At 42.6% G+C, this 22,116-nt stretch overlaps 1 protein-coding gene across 1 annotated transcript; it reads left to right on the top strand.

Annotated features, from left to right (window-relative positions):
- The first annotated feature begins 504 nt into the window (after positions 1–504).
- Positions 505–7,584, top strand: LOC139977831 (uncharacterized). Its single transcript, XM_071987512.1, has 5 exons — positions 505–3,239; positions 3,830–4,013; positions 4,495–4,749; positions 5,700–5,868; positions 6,227–7,584. The coding sequence occupies exons 1-5, from the start codon at positions 3,162–3,164 to the stop codon at positions 6,399–6,401; spliced, it is 861 nt and encodes a 286-aa protein (XP_071843613.1). The 5' UTR covers positions 505–3,161; the 3' UTR covers positions 6,402–7,584.
- Positions 7,585–22,116: the final 14,532 nt, after the last annotated feature.

The raw sequence follows: 22,116 nt of genomic DNA, 5'->3' as shown, positions 1-22,116 counted from the left end.
GTAAATATGTTAGAATTTTGAGAAATATGACAGCTTAGTAAAGTTGAGTTTCATTGGGTTTTAAGCATCTGGCAAGGTTATCCAACACGTAGTAATTATACACTTTACATTAATCCTAAATAATACTGCCTGAACGTTAGAAAACTTTCTGATTAACTTGTTTATGATGTCAAAGTTAGGAACAAACAAACTGAAAAAATGTAGATTTTGTTGGCTATATAATTGCTATGTGAGATTGATATCCAGGAAATAAGCAGGTAAAACATACACATGACCTTTAAATCCTTGTGACTTTCATGATATTTTATTCCTGGGTATTTCCTGGATATCAATCTCACATAGCAATTATATAGCCAACAAAATCTACATTTTTTCAGTTTGTTTGTTCCTAACTTTGACATCATAAACAAGTTAATCAGAAAGTTTTCTAGCTAAACTCGTCTTTCACCTAAACTTGGGTTGATATTATATGCAAGCCCATAGCCAGTGGCCCCCCCCCCCCCTCCCCACACACACCAACCTGATTATAATAACAATTAAGAAAAAGAGAAGTACATTTCATTATGCAATGGCTCCCCTGCAAAAATATTTTAGCCTACTGTGAAAAATATTATTAACCTATATATGTGGCTGTATTGCTGCTAATACTGTAATGGTATTCACTTCTATGATTTTCATGTTCTGTTTTATGCAAGAGAGAAAATTCAATTTTTTCCTGATAAGCTGAAAGTTATTTACAGGAGTCTTAATAAATTTTATCAGTTCATTTTGATGTTACAAGTTTTTTATTTTCTTGCACTGAGATCATAGGCTTCCTTGCCAAAGAGCCAATGTTTGTTCCCATGTTGGGTCATATATACCAAAGTCTTAAAATTATTGCAACCTTACTTAACACGCAAGCATATGCAAGTATGGAAGTTATATCAAATTGTTCAAAAGAATATGTTTTTGACACTATTTTGAAACATTCACAGTATACATAAAATTATATTATTTACACAAGAGTGTGTGTAAAAGTAACCCCATAAGGTGTGCTTATATTACACAACTGTTTTGCAAAAAAAGTAACCCTAAAAGGTGTGCTAATATTACACAACTGTTTTGCAAAAATACTACACAACAGTGGGGTCAAACCAGTGCCCTGCTTGATTTGGGTAAAATTTACACAAAATGGGGTACAAAAGGGAACATGGTCATTGTTGTGCAAATTTTACACAATGCTAATGTGGTAAAATAATTTACACATTGTGTGGTAAAATATTACCCCACAGTAAGGTCAAACTTTGCCAAAGCATTAATGTGTAAAGTTTACACATCTGTTGACCATGTTCCCTTTTTACACCATAGAGGTGTTCCATTTTACCCCATGTTGAGCAATTATTTTTAAGTGTGTAGGGTAGAGGGAAGGTGAGATAATGGTAAAATGCTCTCTGTTATAGAGTGATTGTTGAGACTGATTTTAGTGCTTGTGAGTAAAGTGACTTTGACACACAAGAGTCAAGTATTAGAGGGCCCATTGTAGCCTAACGCTAGTCACTGCTAGTGAGGAACCTAATGTTATAATATAGAAAGTGTTTGAAACTGCCTACGTGATAAATCAATATTTCAGAAATTAGGTCGGGTTACCGTGTCAAAATGTTATGATACACGATTTTTCTGGTATATTCCTCATGATGACGCGCTGGTCTCGGGTTAACGTCGGTTTACGTGAAATCGCGTGTAAGCTGTGCACGCATCTTCTAGATGATTCTTGACATGGCGAATCGTATAAAAACCCGCCCAGATCGGAGAGTTTCTCAGTTTCTGAACGAATACAAGCGACGACACATATTATACTATTCTACTATAAATCGTCAGTGCTCAACTGCCAGTAGTTTCTGAAGGATTCGATACCAAGGATATCGATACCATCGATACCATCGATACCAAGGATATCGATACCAAGATTGATTCTACACTTCCATTCAGATGTTTGAAGAGGCCTTAACTGTGAAACTACAGTTTTCAGTCGTTATTGCGGAGAAGGTGAAGAATTTCTGTCTCCGTTGAGGAAGTTCGTTACGCCAGGAGTTGGTGGCTATAAAGCTGATTTTGGACTGACTCTGATAATATTTAGTCGGCGAGAAGCTCGACTTGTGCTTCACTCGATTGTGGCTGGAAGTCCGTCTTCTATTTTGGAGCATCGCCGGAAAGAAGGTGGCTGCTGTTTCTGGGATCGCGAGAAACTTTGTCGAGGACCGGTGAATTTCACGGAACAACGGACCGAAAATCGGTCGTCATCAAGGTCGTGGCGGCTGAGGGATATCGCCGTTGGAAGAGACCAGCGTGTTTGAAAGTGTATCCTATCTTGTTAAGTTTGTGAGTAATTTTCTATATATTTGTAATTACTGGTTAATTGGTAATTATTGGTTCGAAATCCATTGTTCAATATAGCTTACGTTCTCATTCAAATTCTCTGGACTCGTCAATTTGTCTGTGTTCCTTACGGAAACGAACCCAGGCTTGTGTCTCGTTAAAAATTAGTTATCGAGACCTCTCGCATTCCAACGTAACACAAGCCTATTTCTCAAAAAGAGGGTGTTAGTCGAGGCTATTGGCTTACTCAGTTTTTGACATTCCACACCATTGCTCTTTACCATGGAGACAGCCTGCAACTAAAATAGTGTGCAAAAATTAATCACTCTATTTTTTGGGCATTCTTCTGCAGGGATCAGGTGAAAGAACCACAAGACCGTCTCTTCCTGGTCCAAGAAAGTTGTCTACTTTCACTCTTCAAGATTTGTCACCAGTGTGGGGGCCAAATTGATGCAGACATTTCACGCATCCAAGGGTCCTTAATACGCATTTCTCAGGTCTGCAGGGACTGTAGCAGACACTCAACTTGGACCAGTCAGACCTTCGTCAGTGGCATACCACTAGGAAATCTCATTCTCAGTGCTAGCATCCTTTTCACTGGGGCTAGGCCACATCAGGCATTGAAAATCTTTAACAACATGAAATTATCCGTTCACAACGTGAGAACATACATGAGGCACCAGAGGCAATGGCTTCAGCCAGTAATTCAACATGTTTGACTTAAAAAACAAGCTGAAATTTTTAGTGGGCTAAAAGAAATTGGCATACCACTAAATTTAGGTGGAGATGGACGGAGTGACAGCCCGATGCATTCTGCCAAGTATGGGTCTTACACCTTTCTGGACCTGGATTGGAATATGGTGATCCATCAAGAACTGGTGCAGGTGAGTGAATTTGTAAACAAAGGCAACTTCTGACTGAGACTTCAGTACAGGTAAAGTACACAAACTTGTGACTAGAATTCAGTGAACTGCACAGAATTTCCTTCTTGATTTTCTATGGCAAGACTACCTTCAGTAATGATCTATTTAATAATTATGAAGCGCACTGTAAGTGCTGATAGACTACAAACATATGCAAAACGTTCAATAAAATTCCAATTTTGCCCTACCAATATGCATTCATTGTTCTGCATGATAGTTTTAATAAAGACTTTCCATCACTAAATTATAACTCAGGTTAATACATTATCATGCATCTCCATCACATCAACATTCATGAAAAAAGGGGATTGTCATGAACCACAGGGGTCACATAAAGGATTGACATGTAACTTGGTACATGTAGTCAGATCATAACAAACATAGCCTAGTAAACATTCGGTTTCAGAGGTTTGTACTGATTTTGCTAACAGTGTCAGGAACTTTCGAGGCACTCATTTGATAAAATAATAAACCCCGTCCCATAACCAGACGGGACTAGATGTTAAAAAAACCACAATATGATCATACAAAGTTTTATTTGTTTTCTGCAGAGTAACGAGGTATCCAGCAGTAATGCAATGGAGTTGGAGGGCTTAAAGAGAGGCCTGCAGTTCTTTGAAGATAATCAAGTGGAAGTTGCATCTCTGGTAACAGATAGGCATAGATCAGTTGCCAAATATCAAAGAGAAGAAGAAGATCTCAACCATTACTATGATGTTTGGCATGTTGCAAAAGGTAATCAAATGTCACTAACAGACCACATTTATTTCAATGGGAGGGAAGTTATTGCTGCCAACACTCCTTCAGTCACAGAGAAAAGTATACCTGCGATACTGTTGCACTGGCGCACATGCAAGGACACATTGTCTGAACACCATGGTGGTGTGCGGATATGAAAAAAAACACCCATATATGCAGTGAAAGTTGGAAATGGGTACTGAAATTGGCATGATGTTCAAAACAAACACTATAAGGCAGGCCACATTGTTTGTATGCACACGTAATGTGGTTTTAAACGGTTTGTGTGTTGTCTGTAATAATTCTCCAAACTGGGAATTTCTTTACCAACTAAACACTAACTGTTCACTTTTATCAATGTGTACTAGTACATTAACAGATGCAGCCATGTCAATATCAACATTCTGTAAAGATTACCTGTTAAAATGGACCACATGCTTATTCCTAGTGTCACTCAATATATTTTTTCTCCATTCAGGAGTCACTAAAAAGCTACATCAGCTTGCGATAAAGAAGACTTGCTCCGAAGTCTCAGCTCGGTCTAAAAGCATCAGCAACCACCTGTATTGGGTGGCTGCTTCCTCACAAGATCCTGAAGAGGTGATTTTGGCCAAGTGGTTGTCAGTAGCCAATCACATAATGAACATACACACCCATGACTCGGTGCATTATCCTAAATGTCAGCATGGAGATTTGCCTACCACTGGGAAACGAAAGAAATGGCTGAAACCAAGTAAGTGTACTTTTTTATACAAATTGGTAGAACATGTGGCACAAAAGATTGTTGCAGGGAAATGAACCCTAAAACTCATGCAGAATTGGCTGTTGCCATCTTTTCATATGACAGATGGAAACATACTTGAGTAAGTCCATCGAAATCAGATGCATACCACCAGCAAGGATATTTGTAGCACATTTATTCTCTTGCTTTATACTGGTTATGACTGTACATAATACTTCATACTGCCTGTGTGTTAGATATATTTATAAACCAATCATAAAGAAATACCAGAGGCTTTAATTTTCAGATGTGGGTAACATTAAGTGGTGTTGTGGCATCATTATGCCCAAATCATGGAATTCCAGTTTGAATTTGCTTCATGATTAAAACTTTTGCAAATACAATTCTAATATCCCATAACCCGGCCTTTGTTCCAGAGTGCAAGTTAAATTTGTTCTCATCTGGATTCCTTGCTATCTTCACCCATGTGTGCATGTGTAATACTGACTGTAAACATAAAGACTGAATGATGCAAGGTCAGGTTCTCTCATACTTGATTAATGAATGATGCATATTGTGAGTGCATGGTCCAATTGTTTATTGTGGAGGTGAAAGGTCATGTTATGTGAGCAAAGATTGAAGTTTGAAACCAACAAATCAGACAATGTATTGAACACAACCTGTTGGGATGTTATGTCACATTTGTCTAGGCAGGGTTCACAGCCTCTGTGGTAAAACGTTGAAAATTAGTTCCCTATTTTGAAGACAGGAAATTCTGAGACTTCCCAAAAAAGTAACAAATATCAGTAACAAAATAAGGTATTTTGGATGGTCTGAAAGTTAGTCCTGTTTGGTCATGTGTGTGCATAATGCATCCTGAAAATATGCTAATCCTGTAGCAAAAGCAAAGAATCAGGTTGCCCTCGGCTCTTCTTACCTTACATTTATACCTTTTTACTTAGGCACAGAAGCATGTGAGAAAACTGTGGACATAATTACAAACATTGGGCTGCAAAGGGATATAACAAAGTTGTCATACCACCAGACTTCAAGTGTTGAAGGATTCCACAGTGTGGTCATTCATTTTGCCCCAAAGATGACCCACTTTGGTTACAAAGGCATGAAAAGCAGGTAACTTGCTCAATTCCCTACTAAGGCTGAGTCACTGGGTTTAGAGTCTGATGCCCTACCACTGGGCCCAGTTTGCTGGATAGGAGGAAGGGGGGGGGGGGTAGACCGTACAAATTTGCCATCCACAGTTTTCTCTTCTCTCTGTCATGCATAGCTCAGGCTCAGCTACACCCCTCCCCCACCCCCCCCCGCTCACATTGCAAATGTTTTGTAATCAGAGTTGTTATACTTGTCCACTCAAGTATGCAAATGGTCTTCACAGTTGTATCCTTGTCACTGGATTCAGATATTCTTCAGTTTGGAATCAGATATAGAAATTATCGGCTAAGATAATGTGATTAACTTAATGTCTTTTCAGATTACACCTTGCTGCTCTTCATTACAATGAAAATGCACAGAGGGCTCAGTCAAGGTGTAAGGATGGAAGAGAGCGGTACTCTGTGAAGTTCCCTAAACACAAGAAGGGGGAATACACCATAGTCCAAAGGAATCTATGCAATCAACACAGAATATGTGTGTTTATGTTTGTGTGACACTTTGCTTGTAAAAACAAGAAGTCAACAAGAAGATCAACCTCCTTTTTCATTATAAATTTATTTGTTGTGAAATTCAGGAAATTTTTCCTTAGAAACACACTAAGTCAACCATGCCTAGTATGATCAATTTTAAAGTTGTTGTGTAGATTTCTAGTGACAAGTACAAGGAACGAATTGATTGTGGTAGAAGAAATGAAATTTTAAGGTGAAATAGAGCAACAATTGTTTGGTAAATTAGTACTGTGAAAGTTTTCAGGCATATGAAATAGAATATGTCAATTTGAAAATCAAATTAAGAGAGGAAAACCTGAACCAACAGTGACCCTGATCATTGTCTAACAGCCTTGAATGTTGAATGTTGTGTTTGTCACTACAGTGTGATAGTTGACAATTGGTTCACTAATAATGACCATCTGTAAGCCTCCTGAGGCTGTGCCAAAATTTGTTCCCTATTGACCGTAATAGGTAAAAAATATATTGGTATTGTTCAGGCACAAGTTGTCCACACCAATCGAGGTGTATCAGCTGTGGCCTTAGTTTGGCATCCAAAGACTTGACTGACCACTGTGCATGACCATGACTATTGACCGAAATGGATTAATTGGAGTGCCTCCATCTACATGGTAAGTTTTATGAACTATTATTATATGATTCTTCCTTTCTTTACTGTTCTACAGATTACGTACAGGAACTTTTTGACTGCCTCCACAACTTCTACAGAAGCGGAACTCTGGGAGAGGAGTGTCCTGTTCCTCTCAAAGAAGAGCCACCACCACTTGCAAGCTCCTATGTTCATCCGAACAAAGAGGATGCCGTAAAAGAACACCGAAGCAGATTTCAAAAGCTTTGCTGAAGTGGTTTATGACCTCCCAATTCCTAATTTTGTTTCATTGTAGTGGGGAGCAATCGACTCTGTGAATCGTCTGTTCACTGGATGTTTTGGTACAGCTGCAGAGCAGTGTTAATTAACAGGTTGCTACCAGCCTTTAGGAAGTTGCTAAAGTCTTACATTAAAGTTTCACTTACATCTGGTTTCCATTGTAACTGCTTTTTACGTGACCCGCCATGCGGGATACAAAACGTCACGGCCAAACGGCACTACCGAACCATCCCATTCTGACAAACGAAACTAAGGTCTAGCGAGCCAAAAAAACATGCGCCCGCCGACCTGCAGAGACAAAACGCCCAACCCCCCCCCACTGAAACATTCAAAAACGTACAGAAGGACGACCCGCACGCAGCGAAACGAAAAACCCCTCCCCAGCACACCAGCGTCCAAAAAAGGCAGCCCCAGATAAACGGCGAAAATCGCCTTCAATCTGAAGGCGAATGTCGGACTTCACCGCCTCTAGGACTGCCTGCCAACTGGCAAATTTCCCCCTAAAAACCAAATTACACCTATTCCGCCAAACATGTTTTTTTACAATAGAGCAAACAAAAATGATGCGGTGCAACACAGCTACCGAACAAACTGGAGGGTCTACCCCATATAAAATAAAGCCCTGCCCTACCGACCATGAACAGTCTCCCGTAACACGGTCGGTCCAGGTCTGGAACCACTCCCATAAGTTTACTACAAAGTAACAATGCCAAAAAACATGAGCAGTACTCTCTAAGCTATCACAGCCGGTCCTAGGGCACAGTCCATCACCCAATCGCCAATGATATCTTTTTAGGTTGGTCACCAAGGCACCGTGTGCAACTCTCCATGCAAGATCACGGAGCCTGTAACCATTCAGCCTTGAATGCACCGAACGCCATACTTCGGCAGAATGACGTCCCTGGACAAAAGTTGCATTCAAGGCCTTATCCCTCAACGAACTGTGAACGAGGGCCGGCTGTGACAGGTCAACAGGGGGCAACTCAATCAGAGCGGAGCAGATGACACGCACCACCCTGTTTGGAGTACTATGCGGTTCTCTGTTGCTAAACAGCGCCGGGACCCATCGACGCAGGTGCAAACCGCCCCAAAAACGTACAAAATATGAACAAGGAAACCCTGGGTCAGTTACCGCTACAAACAACTGCTTAAATAACAAAAAGGTCAATTTACTTCCCAGATGAACCACCCCTAGTCCCCCCTTCTCCAGTTTTTGGTACAATACCGCCCTCTTGACAAGCTCTGTACCCCCAGACCATATGAATGAAAAAATCGCCCTCTCCAACCGTACCAGGACGCGACGCGGAATAGGGTACACCGCGCCCGGGTACCATAAGATGGGCGAAACGAAACGATTAATAACAGTGACTTTCCCCAAGATCGAAAGCCAGCGGGTGCCAAAGGTTTCGAGTCTGCTCTGAAATACCTCAGCCCTCTCGTTCCAGGTGACATCACAAGGTGCATCGTAGCCGAACCATATACCATTAATTTTGATATTCTGATCCGACCACGACGCACCGAATGGTAAGTCTCTGTATCTCCAGCTACCAAGACGAAGGCCCTTTGTCTTTTCTGGATTCAACTTCGCCCCGGTAGCTCTCTCAAAAATAGATAGATCCTGCGAGAGTGCGCGAAAGGAGCCGAGACTCGAAACAATACATGTCACGTCATCTGCATATTGAGCGCATTTCACTTTGGCACCCCCTGGCACAACGAATGGAACAAGTTTGGAGTCCCTTTCCAAAAGACGAGAGAGGGACTCGCTAAACAAAACATAAAGTAATGGAGACAGAGGGCACCCCTGGCGCACCCCCCTCTCTACGTTAAAAACCTCCGAACAAAACCCATTTACGATAACAGAACTGAAACTTTGTTCATACAAAACAGAAATCCATTTACGAAAATTTGGGTGCAACTGAAACGTCTCCAATACATTCATTAAAAAACCGCGATCCACCATGTCAAAGGCCTTCTGCTGGTCCAGAGACACCAATGCACATGGCAGATCACGCTCAATAACAAAGTCGGTCAAGTCGCGCATCAACCACAAGTTCTGCTGGATGCAATGACCCTTCACTGCACAAGTCTGGAGATCACCAACAAGATGCGGCATAGCCAGTGCAAGGCGGTTGCACAAAGCCTTAGCCAGCAACTTGTAGTCCACATTTAGCAAGGTGATCGGACGCTTGTTATGGGGATCCAAGGGGTCCCCAGACTTTGGCAGCAAAGTAATCATGCCCAGACGTTGACTTTGGTTTAACAGTCCGTTTTGGAAGGCGTCCTCGAAGACGGCTCTGATGTCGGGTCCTATTATTGCCCAGAAGGTTCGGTAGAACTCCCTCGGAAGCCCGTCCGAACCCGGGGACTTGCCATTCTTCATCTTCGAAAGCGCCTTCCAAAGCTCAACAGTGGTTATTCCGCCCCCCAAAATATCATTGACATCGTGGGGAACGGTTTTTGAGATTCCCCGACTGACTGTGCCGACAAGTCGACATTGCCACGCGTAAACAAACTCGAATAATACTCTTTATATACGCGGACAATGCCGTGAGGGTCACTGACCACGGTCCCATCGGTAGCGCGCACAGACGGGACGCGTCTGTCACCCGCCGATGAGCTAACGGACTGGTAAAACCTCAGTGAAGGGCGCTCCTCGGCTTCCACCGCTTCGACACGGGCCCTGACGCGGGCACCGTGGTACTTTTCATCGAGATACGTCTGCAAAGCGATGACTGCCGAAGGGTCGCCAAACTTCACCTCCGCGCACAGCTTCGAGAATTTTTCTCTTCGACGCCGTGCGCGGGTCACGCAATACTGAATTGCGTAGCGTTTGATGCGCAACTTGATATTATCCCACCACTGGGATGTAGAAGCAAAGGCCGGCTTCAATGTTTGCCATCCTTTGTACCTGGTCTCGAAACCTTGGCGGAATTCTGCCTCGCCAAGAATCCGACAGTTAAGCTTCCATAGGCCCCGCCCGATCGGGAAAATGGAAGGCAAAACAAAACGTGCTACCACAGTGTCATGGTCAGAGAGCGGACAGCTGAGCGTCTCGCAACCCGAAAATTTAAAACTTACGGGCGCATACACTCGATCTATCCTGGAGGCATCTTCTCCGTTAGGCCTCACCCACGTATACACCGTACTACACGGGTGTATACGCCTCCAGACATCGGCTAAAAGGTGTGCGGAAGTGAATCTGTCCAATTCTGTGATCCCAGCGTCGGGACTAGCAGACACAGAAGCCCCGAGTCTGTCAAGACCCGAGTCTGGGGCACAGTTAAAGTCTCCGACCATGACACATGGAGCACTACCAGGAACAAAGGAAGGCAGTGTGTTAAAAAAATCTCGTCTAGCAGAAGGCCGATTGGGAGCATACACATTGCAAAGGGAGATGTTACCCTGTGGATACTTGAAAAGAATGCAAACCAATCGGCCCTCGTGATCCGTCTCCACCCTAGTGGCACAACCCGCCTGACGAGGTGACAGGAGGATGACAGTGCCACAGGATGAAGACGAACCAAACGAAGCATGCAGCCCACCACCCCACTCATAGGCCCATAGAGGGACATCTTCTTCCAAAATATGTGTTTCTTGTAGGCAAACGCAGTCGACTTCCATTGAAATACAATATTGGAAAATGCGACTGCGCTTGCGATGATCCCTCATGCCATTCACGTTCAAGGTGGCAACTGAAAATGTATGGGCCATGAGAGGGCAATGGGGCAAAACTACGCCGACGTCGATTCTGTAAGCTTCAAGCGCGCTCTAGACGACATATCGTCGTCGGAGTCGTCACTTGAGGCCGACCTTTTCAGTGATGGTTCCCCCATCTCGTCGTACCAGCTCGTCCCAGTGGCACGTTTCGGCTCGACGATCACCGAGCCTCCGGAGTCGCTGTCAGACATAGCCTCCGGAGACCGGACGACCGAGTCGTCGTCAGACAGAGTCTCCGGATCTGGCGATACCGGCGGCGGACTGGGGACGGAACTGGACGGGTTGATGGGGGAAGCTGGTGGAGACCCCGTGTCCGCTTCGCTGTGTGGTGGAGACGGTGTGGGCACGGGGTTGATGTGGGAAGCTGGTGGAGACTTTCTCGGTGCGGGCACGGGGTTGGGGTCTGCAACTACGGGGGAGGGTAAAGGAGGTGCGGAGAGTGAATCCGCACCCGTTGTAACTAACTAAATAATGACATTACATTTAATCAAAAGTTCAAATGACAAGTATTCCTCTCTAGAGAACTTAAACTTCATAAATATCAATTTCATGCTGATTTAATATTTGTATGCAAATTTGGTGTTTAAAACATGTTGCCAATTTTTTGTTTTTCCTGAAATGAATTGTGTTCAAGTAAGTTGGCCTGACACTTCGATCCTAGCAGGATCTTCTTCAAAAGCTAAATGACAAGTTACATTAGTCCTATTACTTGTCATTTAGCTTTTGAAGAAGATCATGCTAGGATAGAAACGTCAGGCCAACTTACTTTTACACATTCTCCTACACAGGCTTTCTAGTGGATAAGCAGTTTGCTAACAGTTTTATTTTATCTTGAAATGAATTGAAAGAAATTTGCTGTTTTTCCCCGCGTGGGATGAAATTTGATTTTTTTTCACATTTTTATCAAGTAACCTTGATATTCCATGGATTTAAGAACAATTTCAGATATATTTTCATCACACTTTGAAATGAAAGCCTAAGCCCTCCAGATACAATTGACATAGTGGTTTAGACTACTTTATTCAAACTGTTTTTCTACTTAAGACTAGTTTATTTGACATTTCAATCATCCAGATTTTGTTGGCAGGCAACTAGAAGTGACAGCTTTGGTCACAAGAGAGAATACATACAAAAATTTAACTTGAGTTTTCATTATTTATTACTGTCATGTACTTCCCACAATTAGGGGTACTGAAGGCTTTTGAAAACTTCTGAACAGATGTTGTATAATTGAACAATGTTAAATTTAATCCAAGATTGTAGTTAATACCATGAACTGGAAAAATGTATCTTGGAATTCCAAAATGTTCACCATTCAGACACAAAACAGACAGGACTGAACCCTGTTTCATTTAACTTTGCAGAAATGATAGTTTGACTTGGCATACAAAGTCCACAATCTCACAGTCTTGGTAATTTAAACCCTTCATACTGTTCAGATAGAAAAGCTGCTCGAATCCTCCTTACCGCACAGGATGGTAGAACAACACGAACCTCCTTCCCTAAAAACTGCCAGCACATCCGTTCAAGTTGTCTGTATGCTGTGTGTCTGTATTTCCTGTAAAATAATGATATGAAAACCAGCTATGAAAGATGAAGACAAACAAAAGCTTGGTAGCCATCTGGGGACGTCAATTTTAAAATAAATCTCCATATGATTTCCAGAATTTTGATTGGCCCCTAAATCTGCCACCCCTAAAAGTTTTAGACCTAGCTATGCAATTTACCCAAACTGATCATTGAATCTCGGTGACTAAAATTTGTAAATGGATCATGCCTAAGCATGGTGGACATTTTTTGTGTGGCATTTGGTTCCGTGGCTCAGTGTAAATGACTACTATGTCAGTCGGCATGATAAGGGTTAACCTCAAGGACGTCGCACCATGTTTTGTTTTTGCACAAAATGTCCTTATCAGAAGCAGGTTTTGAACATGGTGCACACATTTTCTTGATCTATTCTATATCTTAATGTAATTCCCTTTGCAACAAAACTAAACTATGAATACAAGCACACCCTCTGTATTGTTACATCATTCAACAGCAGGTCAGAGCAATGAAAACAGGTATACAACAAATATAATGTAATCTCTACTTACTCATGGATATTATTTTCCTGTGCACGGCCACCATACTGTTGACGGTACACGTAGTAGGTTGTCTGTAGCACCCATGGATTTAGGCACACAGCTTCAAAACCTGGGTGTAAGGTGATGCATGTAGCACCTTCTTCATCCATCACTTTCCTTACTTTTCCTATTTCTCTGCAGCATCTACAGTCCCTTGCTGTGGGCATCACAACACACTGGCCACAATAACACCTGTAAACAATGCAAACCAGTTCAAATGATAAAGAGCCAATTTTCGATGACTTCATACCGGCCTCAATTAATGGGGCATACTAGCATGTCAAAATAGAAAAAAAAACCTACTAAGAGCTGTCTACAATTGAAGCTCCTTATAAGTGAAGGAGGGGGTAGCCTCTCCTTAGAGTTCTTGCCTCTGTTAGGAGAATGCTGCAAGCTTATGCGGAAATGACGAAAAGCTGGTGTGAGGTTCCACCTTCTCCCTCCCACCACCCTTTCCCTGATTTGTGGTAACTTCATTAATTTGCCACTACAACTGCTAGGAAATTAATAATAGACCACCTCTGAATTTGTTGTGCACTCTTCCAATTGGCTCCTGCAATCTACTAACCAAATGAAATATGTCTGTGTGACATGTTCCTGGGGCATGTGCTGCCAGAACTTTTAAGGGTAGTAGTAACTTCCTAAACTTAACTCGACCGCACTCTCATGTTTATTTTGCTGCCCCCATCAACAAATTGGCTAAGAGTATGAACAAAGTTAGGAAACATTTATCGGTGCTAGGCCTAACTAGTGACACAACTATCCTATATACAGTATTGTACGATAGGCGAAAGTTACCATTGTGTTCCGTTAAGACGATTAATTTCGACATCGCTGTCCGATCCCGTTTCCTCTCCGCTGGTCTCCGGTTCGAACATGTAGGGAAAAACTTCCCCACGATCGTCGACCATGTCCTCCATTTCCCTGCCTTCTTCGTTATCTGAATGCTCTTTGTCAATGCCACCGGCAGCCATTTCGCGATATGTATAAGCTATGCTCTGTATGCTGTGCTGTGTATATATACGTACTACAGTGCGTGTATAGAAACAATGCACTGCGCAGAACATATACATTTTGCACTCTTCTGCGCTCCCCCGTGACGTCACAGAATCTATTACGTAATAGTACTTTTTACAGATTTCTACCCCTTTCGAGACGGGAAAAATTCGCGGTGTTGGGTTTTTCTTAATGTAAGAATTGTTAAGTTTAATATAATGTAAAGTCAAGTCTACGTGTCGCTTGGCCTTTAACATGGTGACTATTCGCAGAGGCTGTTAGTGTACGTAGAGAGAGTCACATGCTTTCGTTTCGTAATCTATGTGTATACTATATGTATATTTACAACTAGATAACATCAATTTGTTTATTTGTTTTGTTATTTAACTTTTGGCATGAGGGTGAAATTCGGTTAGCTTAATAAGCTAATCACACCGAGGCCCTCCCCTACATGTAATTTAAGGTAGGCCTTCTACAACTAGCATTGACCAGTAGTCGAAGGAATGGAAGTACTTGTCCCACGTATATTAAACTGAATTGCACTAGGATAAAACTGATGTCTTGTTTTTACTATATCGTTCAGTAATAGTAATGACTGTGGGCTACTGTTTAAGCAGTCTCGTTTTCCAATTGTGTACACTGTTGGAATAAATATAGAATGATTCGTGACAACATGTCTAAGGAGGTATGACGATGCTTTACATTTAAGGACTATTGAAAAGTAGACAGCTTTTATGGTTTGGCAATTGAGATGCAATAACCTGGTCGCATATAAGACATAGTTTGGATTGGAAACTATCAAGGTCACACTACCTCTATCGAGAAGCTTTGTCAATAATCAACCCATTGTATTCAGTAAAACGTGTTTTCATTTTCAGGGTATATAAAGAAATTTACCTAACCACATCAAATCAAGACAGTTACAGAGTTACGTAGACCAAACTCTGTTATTTTTGCAAACCTTAAAAGGATTGTCTGGTGGCCCAAAGAAGTTACCTTAAAAAATAGTAAATAATTGTCCAAACATGTTGTCAAAGTATGAGAACGCTAATGTTGCGTTTGACAGAGAAACGATTTTTTAATCGTTATAGATAGACATTTCAAATATGTTTTGAACAGTACAATACGTGACGTCAGCTCTGCCATAGCAGATTGCGTCATAACCCACCCTCCGCACAGTACCTATACGGTAATCACAACAAAAACAGCGTTTGTATACAGATAAATTTCTTCCTTAATTTCCGGTGAAATTTCTTAAAAATTAGATATGTTTTCGAAAACTCCTTAAGCCGCCATGTACTTGATCGGTGGTTCCGTGGTCTTTGTGAAACACAAGGTAAATTTTAACAGCAGACTCTGAGTTGTTCAGGCTATACATCGCGCTGTCCAGCTCCAACGCGAAAAATGTTCGCATGTAGGCTATACTCAAACGTTGACAATCGGACAGTTCTGCGAAGCCTAAGCTTCCCAGTGCTACATTCTGCTCTGACAACGATTCGGTAAATTTCTTCAATAATTTCCGGTGAAATTTCTTATAAATTAGATATGATTTAAACAACTCCTTAAGCCGCCATATATGTAGTAGATCGGTGTATCGTGGTCTTTGTGTAACACAAGATAAGTTTTAACAGCAGGCTCTTGGTTGTTTATACATCGCGGTATCCAGCTCCAGCGCGAAGAATGTTCGCGTGTGTAGGCTACTGTAACGTTTACAATCGGATAGTTCTGCGATGACATCGATTCCGCCAAGTTTCATCTTTCGGTTTAACGAGTACTTTACAAGTTTCCTATTACTGTTAATTTGATCCGTGAATTTTATTTCAGCGATTTCGAAGAACAGTTAATGAAATGTGGTTTGAGTGTGAGTGCACTATGTGTACCGCTATACAAGTACACCAACTGAGCATCGTAGTATATATGTTCGCGAGTATGTACGTTATATATATGAGGCAATCCAATGTGCTTACACGTGAGTTTATTTGCTGCGGAATTGGGAGTGCTAACTTCAAGTCGCCTGTTTTGCCTATCTGCAAGCACTACGTCAATCACCATATTGAAGCGTTCGAACAAACGGTACTTTTGGTGAGAAACTGGTGAATTTGAAAACCAGATTTCTACAAGAAGAAAACGTCGAATGGTGACAATTTTTACATGGTTAGAAAGAGAAAAATAATAACTACAAGGACAATGTATCAAAATCTTCCACCAGACAATTCCTTTAAATAGTCGACTCATTTTTCTACAGCAAAGTAATTAAACTATTGGTTATTTACATTCCCTTTTAGGTCTTTCAACTATGACCGAACCAACCTCAACTGATCATGATAGGGGTGAAGAACCATGTATCATACACCATCCAAATGTAGATGTCAGTGACATTTACAAGAAGTTCACTCCCAAGACTTGGGATGCTTTCCTAAAATGCATGGATATCTGGAAGGATCATCCTCACACTGAAAATGGAAAAACTGCCATTAAGTTTTTACATTTTCAAAATTGTGATCTACAGTCAGCCTTCCTACCTGCACTTCCAGTTCCAACTAATGGTGGATTTCACAGGAAATGCTATCAGAGATTTACCGATGCAACCAGAATTGAAATGTTTAAGAAAGCCAAGATGTGATTCAGTAAGTGCCTTTTTCTTGAAGGGAAAAGTGAAAGCCTTGAGACTCATAGAAGGTGATGCAGAATCTGCAGTCACTAAAGATTTTGGGTGACTCCTTTACAGTTGATGAAGTCAATTTCCTTGCCGTTGAAAAATTCGTCTACATTCACAAGCTGTATGGTCAAATGGATGCAACTTCAGTCAACGACGTGCGGTTTGATATGTTTAAGAAAGCCAACAGGATGGAGAGTACAATGCCTCCAAATAATGATGCCCTTCGTCAACATATCCTTCGTGCCAACTTCCAGGCAAGAATTTATGAACTAAGCTTAATGAAGAATCAAGATTTGCCATCTCCTAGTGAACATGGATGGATATTTGATGATGGACACCTTGCCATTCATTGGATGACCCTCCACCTGCTCCTGGAAGCATAATTGAACTTGGGAACTGCTCATGTAAGAAAAACAAGTGCCAACTACCAAATGCAGGAGACAGTTGCTGTGTATCCTTCGGCCTTCCATGCACAGATTTATGCCAATGCAAGGGGTGTGAAAACATCAGTCAGATGATACTTGGACAAAGACGAAGATGATCACATGGAATAACTAGTTTTTAGTCTTGGAACAGCTATGATAATGTGTGACTGTGTAAGCTGTGCCCAGGCAGACTTTCTGCAAATGTAGCCATTTATATGTTAAGTTTGAGAGCTCTCATGTGTTCGTATTTTGTAGCATGAAGTTAGAATCAAGAATTGGCAAAGCCATGGGGTACTGGCACTGGAGGGGAGGGGAGGGGAGGGGGCTTCCCCATCAGAATTTTGTGTCTCTGGTCAATTAAAAAATATTGCAATGCATATTGTAATTACTTTTATGTTGTGGTCAATTCAAGGAATGAAGGTAGCAGAGAAGGCAGAAGACGGTAGCAGAAAGTTTAACTCAATAGTATCATTATTTCTGCAAACAAATTTTGAAGGGATGAGTTCAGGATAATTGTACTCCCAGAAAAGTTCATGGTACCAATTGCAATGTGCTTTTTACGTGACCCGCCATGTGGGATATAAAACGTCACGGCCAAACGGCACTACCGAACCATCCCATTCTGAAAAACGAAACATACGCCCGCCGACCTGCAGAGACAAAAACACTAAAGGACGACCAGCACGGATCGAAACGAAAAACCCCTCCCCAGCACACCAGCGTCCAAAAAAGGCAGCCCCAGATAAACGGCGAAAATCACCTTCAATCTGAAGGCGAATGTCAGACTTCACCGCCTCCAGGACCGCCCGCCAAGTGGCAAATTTCCCCCTAAAAACCACATCACACCTATTCCGCCAAACATGTTTTTTCACAATAGAGCAAACAAAAATAATGCGATGCAAAACAGCAACCGAACAAACTGGAGGGTCTACCCCATATAAAATAAAGCCCTGCCCTACCGACCATGAACGGTCTCCCGTAACACGGTCGGTCCAGGTCTGGAACCACTCCCATAAGTTAACTACAAAGCAACAATGCCAAAAAACATGAGCGGTACTCTCTAAGCTGTCACAGCCGGTCCTTGGGCACAGTCCATCACCCAATCGCCAATGATATCTTTTTAGGTTGGTCACCAATTCTCCATGCAAGATCACGGAGCCTGCCACCATTCAGCCTTGAATGCACCGAACGCCATACTTCGGCAGAATGACGTCCCTGGACAAAAATTGCATTCAAGGCCCTTTCTCGCAACGAACTGTGAACGAGGGCCGGCTGTGACAGGTCAACAGGGGGCAGCTCAATCAGAGCGGAGCAGATGACACGCACCACCCTGTTTGGAGTACTACTATGCGGTTCTCTGTTGCTAAACAGCGCCGGGACCCATCGACGCAGGTGCAAACCGCCCCAAAAACGTACAAAATATGAACAAGGCAACCCTGGGTCAGTTACCGCTACAAACAACTGCTTAAATAACAAAAGGTCAATTTACTTCCCAGATGAACCACCCCTAACCCACCCTTCTCCAGTTTTTGGTACATTACCGCCCTTTTCACAAGCTCTGTACCACCCGACCAAATAAATGAAAATATCGCTCTCTCCAACCGCACCAGGACGCGATGCGGAATTGGATACACCGCGCCCGGGTACCACAAGATGGGCGAAAGAAAACGATTAACTACGGTGACTTTCCCTAGGATCGAAAGCCAGCGGGCGCCAAAAGTTTCGAGCCTGCTCTCAAGCACCTCAGCCCTCTCGTTCCAGGTTACATCACAAGGTGCATCATAGCCGAACCATATACCATTAATTTTGATATTTTGATCCGACCACGATGCACCGAATGGTAAGTCTCTGTATCTCCAGCTACCAAGGCGAAGGCCTTTTGTCTTTTCCGGATTCAACTTCGCCCCGGTAGCTCTCTGAAAGATGGATAAATCCTGCGAGAGGGCACGAAAGGAGCCCAGACTCGAAATAACACACGTGACGTCATCTGCATATTGAACGCACTTCACTTTGGCACCCCCTGGCACAACGAATGGAAGAGGTCTTGAGTCCCTTTCCAAAAGACGAGACAGGGACTCGCTAAACAAAACAAGTAATGGAGACAGAGGGCACCCCTGGCGCACCCCCCTCTCCACGTTAAAAACCTCCGAACAAAACCCATTTACGATAACAGAACTGAAACTGTCCTGATACAAAACAGAAATCCATTTACGAAAAACCGGGTGCAACTGAAACGTCTCCAATACATTCATTAAAAACCCCCGATCCACCATGTCAAAGGCCTTCTGCTGGTCCAGAGACACCAATGCACATGGCAGATCTCGTTCAATAACAAAGTCGGTCAAGTCGCGCATCAACCACAAGTTTTGCTGGATGCAATGACCCTTCACTGCACAAGTTTGGAGATCACCCACAAGATGCGGCATAGCCAGTGCAAGGCGGTTGCACAAAGCCTTAGCCAACAACTTGTAGTCTACATTTAACAAGGTGATTGGACGCTTGTTATGAGGGTCTAGGGGGTCCCCAGACTTGGGCAGCAAAGTAATCATGCCCAGACGTTGACTTTGGTTTAACAGTCCGTTTTGGAAGGCGTCCTCGAAGACGGCTCTGAGGTCGGGTCCTATTAATGCCCAGAAGGTTCGGTAGAACTCCCTCGGAAGCCCGTCCGAACCCGGGGACTTGCCATTCTTCATCTTCGAAAGCGCCTTCCAAAGCTCAACAGTGGTTATTTCGCCCCCCAAAATATCATTGACATCGTGGGGAACAGTTTTTGAGATTCCCCTCAATAAATCGGCCTGTGCCGACAAGTCGACACTGCCAATTGCAATGTTTCTAAACTATAACATCACATAAATTTGTTGTAAATACCCTTTTCAGAGTGAACATTTAAGCTTAACAATTGTCACATTGACAATGTCTGTGTTCTCCATATAGCACATGCTGTGAGAAAATGAAGGAGTAGTTATTAAAGGTGCACCACTGGCATAACTACTGGCATATTCAAGGTAACATTAACATTGCATTTCATGTTCACACATTAAGTTATGTCAATCCTCGAATCTACATTATGTGTAAGCTTGCTTTTACACTATGAGTGTGTATGGACAAACTGAATATATGTGTGGTTATAACCCCAAACCTGTTATTGACATTTAAATGTAGAGGGCGCCCTTTATTTCCAGTATTCTTTTACCGCCGTTTTCTCCTTAACGTCCGCGAAATTTTGGTGGAACAAAGTGATTTTTATTTTAGGGTGTTCTAAGCAACACTTTTATTAGGAAATTATTAGGGAATTATTAAAGGTGGACTACGGAACTCAAAAACTAAAGGGATTTTTGCCTTATGCCCCCCACGGTCTATTATTGCGAATGGACTGAATTCGGGAATAGTAGGACTGTAAGTAGTGCAGCTGTAGAAAGGGATTTTTGCAGTGCTTTTTACGTGATCCGCCATGCGGGATACAAAACGTCACGGCCAAACGGCACTACCGAACCATCCCAGGAGGGAAATAGTGAGTGGTTAGTAGTGGACGAAGTACGTTGATATTGTGATCTGATTGACGATGGTAGTGTGGTCGAAAACAGCGGTCAGTGGGGAGACGGGAGAAGTCTAAAGGAAGAATGGTATTGTGTGGGGATTCAATAGTACGGTATGTAGACCGAGAGTTCTGCAGGGCGGATAAAGCAAAAAGGGTAAAGGGCAAAGGGTGTTTGCCAGGTGCCAAAGCCCAGGATGTCAGTAAAAGGGTAAACAAAATGTTGTCAAATGAGAAGGAGGTGGCTGTGGTCCAGGTAGGCACCAATAACGTGCAGAAGGAGTCGCACAACATTATTCAGTCAAGGTACCTCGAATTGATGTGTCGACTGGTATCAACTCGTGCTAAAGTTGTCATCTGTAGTTTATGCCAAGATTTGACAACAAGGTCCAGTCAGATGATAAGAGTCAGGAATGATAAGAGAGACGAATTACCGTTACCGCTCTTCGATGGCACTTCTAACGAAACGGGCCGCTGTACGCTGTAGACAGGTGGGACATGGATAAAGAGGGCCCTCGAACGCATCGGCGATATAACAGGAGGGCTGGGGAGGGCTAAGGATGCCAACATGGAAACGAGCTCATGATGGTGACCAGTCGAGAATGAGAGTGCCGCAGAATGATGTATTTCCGGTCATAGTAGAGGAGAAAGGGTATACAGGCACCATCTTGATGGTTCCACCCCTCGGGAAGATTATATCTTTCAATTCGAACTGATTGCAGAGCTGAATGGTTAGAATTAAAAAATGAAAGCGTTACAGCTTGCCGCTAAGAGCTTGAGGGGGCCAGCTCAATCCGTTCTTGCTGATATGGAAGAGGAAAAGCGAAGAAAAAGTGGTGAATTCTCTAGAACAACGATTCGTTAGAGCGAATCAAACTGAGCTGTTCATAACACTACTAAGAAACAAGAACGCTACGAAACCGTTTCTGACTTAGAAAAACATTGTAAGGAAAAACATTCCACTAGTGGTAAAAAACATAAGTGTACCTGCTGCGAATATTCATCTAACAAAAGGAGTGTTGTTAGACATCTGAGTAGCCGCCATGGTGAAGCAAGGACGAAATCGTTCACCAGAACGGGGGAAAAGCGCCCGTTATCGAAAGCTGGGTCGAGCGGTATCAGCTATAAATGTTCACCCGGCAAAGATTTCCAATAAAAACTGCCTGAGCAGTTGAATTTTCCTTAAAAGTGGGACGTCAGCTTAAGAAACATTTCAAATATAAACCGTTTTTCCTGCCGATTTAAGAAATGTCTGGTGGCAATTTCTACTGCTCAGGCAGTTTTTGTTGGGAATCTTTGCAGGATGCATATTGTACTGCATTGCATACTGTACAGAAAGTAAAAATGTATCTCCCACCTACCTATTCTCCTTGA

Source organism: Apostichopus japonicus, chromosome 12 (genome assembly GCF_037975245.1).
Source record: "Apostichopus japonicus isolate 1M-3 chromosome 12, ASM3797524v1, whole genome shotgun sequence".
Taxonomy (NCBI): domain Eukaryota; kingdom Metazoa; phylum Echinodermata; class Holothuroidea; order Aspidochirotida; family Stichopodidae; genus Apostichopus; species Apostichopus japonicus.
Note: the sequence above shows the minus strand (reverse complement) of the source record. Positions and strands in the feature narration are given on the sequence as shown.